The 5,040-nt window shown below is 40.1% G+C and overlaps 1 protein-coding gene across 1 annotated transcript; it reads left to right on the plus strand.

Annotated features, from left to right (window-relative positions):
• Positions 1 to 718: 718 nt before the first annotated feature.
• Positions 719 to 4,813, plus strand: LOC307016307 (uncharacterized protein; the record flags this gene model as incomplete). Its single annotated transcript, XM_079645347.1, has 8 exons — positions 719 to 779; positions 2,104 to 2,427; positions 2,561 to 2,833; positions 3,166 to 3,182; positions 3,225 to 3,261; positions 3,338 to 3,424; positions 3,508 to 3,536; positions 4,233 to 4,813. The coding sequence occupies 8 exons, from the start codon at positions 719 to 721 to the stop codon at positions 4,305 to 4,307; spliced, it is 903 nt and encodes a 300-aa protein (XP_079501473.1). The 3' UTR covers positions 4,308 to 4,813.
• Between the last annotated feature and the right edge of the window lie 227 nt (positions 4,814 to 5,040).

Genomic DNA, 5,040 nt, shown 5'->3' on the forward strand with positions numbered 1-5,040 from the left:
GGCAGAAAAAAGCAAGTCTCTTCAGTGCGCATGTCACAAAATTAGATGCATTGTGGGACATGTAGTTTATGGACTACGTGCTTCTGTAAAGCGGCATTCAACCGTATAATAAACGTATTATATTCTTTGCAAGCTCTTGCGGGGCCACATGAAATATAGTCGTGGGCCGGATTTGGCCCCCGGGCCTTTAGTTTGACACCGCTGCTCTAGGGTGACAAGGGCATGCTGTATTTTTCAATAAGATTAACAGATTCAGCAAAGATGGAAACAGTGGCAAATCTTTTCCACATACTGCACTTGGTGTTGAGCCACACAGGGCCTGGGAATGCAGTCATCTTTAAATAAACCTCCAGATTGTGTCTCAATGTAAGTTTGGCTCGGTCCTCCACAGTGACTGGATGTCAGCTCAAACTGATCCGTCTCATATCGGCCTGAATTATTCCTCTGTTGCTCAGCTGAACACGTGCCTGTGGTTTTCTATATGGTGTCATGCCTTCAGAGCTGCAGGTGTTAACCTCATTCTCATCGAAACACTTCTCCTTCAGTTCTCTGAAAAAAACACTGGAGGTGAAATGAGGAACCAGAAAACATCTTCCCACGTTCAACTTCCCCTCTTCTGTCGCTTATCTGCTGTTACCATCGGTACTGAGTTCTTGTTAAAGAAGCAGCCGGGGAGAGACTCTGACAGTCGAGAGCCAGAGACCGAGAGAGAAGCACGATGTCTGAATTCAGAAGGATCATGATGTCTTCATTCCTGATGCTGCTGCTCCACTTTCCAGGTGAGGATGCAGAGAACACACACTGTTTACGACTGTTAGTGAAAGCTAGTGAGGGCGTCTCTCAATTGAAATCGATGTATTCTTGGGCAAGATGCTGAACCCCAAGTCTCTCCCAATGGGGAACGGTGTGTGAATGATACCTTCTGTCGTGGAGTTTGAATCTGTTTCTACATTTAATATCCACTTTCCTCTATCGGGGTGTGGGTTATGACGCGCCTCTCTTTGCTTCATAACTAACTTTGCAGAGATCGTTGTAGCGTTGAATCACATCAGGTTTATTCTTTGATCAAGGCTGCATACAAACATGAAGACAAACTTCCTCGCTTCAAAGTAACTCAAAGTTCTCCGTATCAAAAAAGAACAAAAAGAACACGGTCAAAAGACTCTACCGCTTCCTGTCTCATCACACCCTCAGCTGTGAACCAACGTCATGCCATATATTTAAGCAATAGCTCACGACAGGCCGTGGTATTTGCTCACTATATCACAGCTAAGGGGCGTGGTTCGGCCCGACGCAAAGCAGTTTGCTTTTCGGCCCAACTGTTTACAGTTTTTCTCAGACACGGAGGGATACTGACTTGTTGTGAAAAGTAACTAAAATTCTACCCATGGTATACGCTCAGTATATCACGGCTAAGAACCAATCAGATTGCTTGATTTGACTTGTCCGTTTTATAAAGACATACAGACATACAGACATGCACGTGATATCTGACAGCAAATCAGTGAGACTTAAACTAACATCTTTTAAAGCGTAGTGTGACTCACTAAAATAAATAGTTAAGAGTTTCCTCTAAAGCCTTTTAGTAATAAGACAAACATTCAAAGCATAATGATGAAAGGGAAATGTCTCTAACCCCTTCAGTGAGCAAGGGGCACATTGCTCTGTATGAACTGAATGGGTGACTTGTTGTATGTAAAGCTCTTTGAGGGGGTGAGAGACTGGATGAAGCTCTTTATAAATACAGTCCATTCACCATTTACCAAGTACATGAAATAAAACAGCTTTAATATCACTAACGGTACTTTACTACGTACTGTTCCTTTAACTGAGAGTGATGAGTTGTGTTTGTAACGTGGTGACTTTAGTGAACTCTTGCTCACTAAAGCCCACATAGCAATATTCTTTAAAGTGATCGTCACACTCACTATGAACACTTCAGTTAGTGATGTGGATCTGTAATTAACTCTGGTTTGAATGTGTCGTTCAAAGATTCATTAAACAGATCAACCAGAACTCTAACTCTTTACCTTTTTATATAATACATCATTATTCTGTCAGCATTTATGACGACTATATTTATATCTGATTTTTACCCAACAGCTGCAGATGGGAAACATTACTACCCCATTGTCAGAGCTGGAGATGAAGTCACTTTGCCTTTTGACGATGTGATACATGATCAGGATAAGTGTGAGAGAACTACCTGGCTCTTCAGTGGTTCAGGAAGTAGAGTGACGCTGTTTGAAGACGGACAGATTCACAAAGAAGCCAAAGCTAAATCAGACAGACTGAGAGTTACAGAGAATTGTTCTCTGGTTATAAAGAAGGTCACAGAGGAGGATGCTGGTGTTTACGTCTGCACACAGTTCAGATCAGGAGAACAACAAGGTCCAGACTCTTTTGTTCTTCTGTCTGTTGTTTCCAGTGAGTATTTACATCATGATGTTTCAAACTGTCTCTATAGAGCAATATACTGAAACATTATAATAATAATGATTTCAGTGATGAAGTTAATGTTACTCTTGTTGTCTTTCTCTCTCAATATCTCCATCTTCAGTGACTGGACATCAGGACAATGATGAGGTGACGTTAGACTGCTCTGTGGTGCCATATGGAGGGTGTTCACACTCAGTGAAGTGGCTGCTTCAGGGTCGAGATGTGGTTAAAGATCACAGAGAGATAAAGACATCACAGTCTCTCTGCTCTGCCTCTGTGACATGTAACACTTCTCTCTTTAGTTACACACCAAGGTCTGAGTTGTTTACTTGTAATGTAACTCATGGTTACACAGGAGAAGTTCATCAGTTTCCCTTCAGCGCTCAGTCCTCAGGTGAGAACATGTTAAGCTTTTTAAAATCTCTTCTAACAGTCTTGTTATTAGAATATACTGAAACAACACATTTACAACATCTCACATTTATCAGGGATTGAATGAGTTTCTGAAATGTGAAGAGACAGATGGTTCTGATCAAAAGAGAAGCTCTTAATTGAGAAACCAGGTTAGAATATAATGAGTTGTTTCAAATCACTTCTCACACATTTAATCACAGATAATGCTTTTTGGGGATTTGAGTTTTTTTTATCATTTTCTCATTTGGTTTATGAATAAAACTTCTTTTTTTTAACTACATTTTTTTGCATGATGTTGTTTTATTCCTGAAGGTGATGCTACAACAACTGGAACACCACCAATTCATGAATGGACATCTGAAAACCACAAAGGAACAGGAGCAGACTGCAAACATCCAGAAGGAGCAGGTAGAGACTGAACAGAAGAAATACATTAACAGCTAAAAACCTCTATATTTCACTCTTGGGACTTCTCTCTCTCCAGCTGTGTGGTGGGTCATCCTGGTGTCTGTGGGGTTAGCAGCTCTCATCATCACCGTGGTTACAGTCCACATCTGGACCAGAGCTAAAGGTGAGGGTTCATAGATTCAAGAGAAAAGACAAAGGAAACCGTGGAAGCTGAAGTCAACATGTTTGTCTGTTTGTTTTTTTCAGGGGGCGAAAAACAGATGAAAAAAAACCTGGTGAGTTTAAATATAAAATAATAGCTTGTTATATTTATTATTTTAATTGAACTGTGATTATAAGACAGGCAGAAGATTCAACAAAGGAGTAAAGTGTGCATGTTGTGTTGAAATGAAGTATCTCTGTGGGTCCCTTGAGCAAGGCACTAAAGGAAGTACTGAGATATTGTAATTGTAAAAGTAGCAATACTACAATGTAAAAATACTCTAATATATAAATATGATTAATAATACAAATATACCTACATTGAAAGTAGTGATGATGCAGAATGTAATAATATAATATGTGATTATAATAAGTGATGTTTTAATGTGTATCACTTCCATTTGCAATGAATGGTTTATTAAAATGACTTGCATACTACTGGGTAGCTGAACTAGTTATATTTGTCATGTAATACATCATAGATGGAGATTTCTGCTCCATTTAAGAATGAAATAAATACAAAATAAAAAACAGGAATATAAAAGATGTTAAATCAAGAATGTGTAATAAAGATGAATGGATGTAGACGAGTAAAAAGTTCAACATGAAGCTCCAAAACAAGGAGCAGTTAAAGTGTAAAGTAGCATTAACTGATGATAGTCAAGTCAAGTCCTTCAAATATGTACTGAAGTAGAAAACTGAGTAAATGTACTTAGTTACTTTCCAGCTCTGCTCTGTGTTTTTACCATGTCTCTGTTCCATGCTGACAGGAGCAGAATGATGAAGATGAAGATGAAGATGAGGTGAACTATGTAAACGATGGAGGGGCTTCTGCCTCTGTGTGACTGATCAACAACATCAACTCCCCTCAGAGTCCATGCTGTCAAACATCACCTCCTCATATGTTACAGGAGAAAACAGGAGAACCATGAGATCATTGGAACATTTCTGATGACTGAGAACACCTGAGCAGTGTTCATTTTGGCAGCTGTTTTTGATTTAGTCTTAGTCTTTAGACGAAAATGGTTATTCATTTTAGTCCTTTCTATCCTTCATAGTTTTAGTCCAGTTTTAGTCGATGAAAAATCATTACATTTTAGTCAACTTTTAGTCAAAATGTTTTCTCTCTATAAAATAATTCAGTTAGGCAAATACAGGAATCTGAAATTGGAATCAAGGGGACAGCACCAATTTTTGAAATTCGTAAAGCAACATTTCACTCTCTTAACACTTCGTTTTTAATGGTACTATTACTCTTAAAAATCTGTGTGCATGCCGCTGCAGCGTGTCTGTTAGGCCCCGCCCCCCGCACAGAGAGAGAGAGTTAGGCCCCGCACACAGAGAGTTAGGCCCCGCCCCCCGCACACAGAGAAAGAGAGAGAGTTAGGCCCCGCCCCCCGCACACAGAGAGAGTTAGGCCCCGCCCCCCGCACAAAGAGAAAGAGAGAGAGTTAGGCCCCTCCCCCGCACACAGACGACACACTTCAGAAACTCACCTCCATATGATAGGAAACACAGCTTATTATATTCATTCCTTTCTGACTGAACGTCCTTTAAGTATGCTCTCACATCCCCATA

The sequence above is a fragment of the Notothenia rossii genome (assembly GCF_949606895.1).
Source record: "Notothenia rossii genome assembly, chromosome: 8".
Lineage (NCBI taxonomy): Eukaryota > Metazoa > Chordata > Actinopteri > Perciformes > Nototheniidae > Notothenia > Notothenia rossii.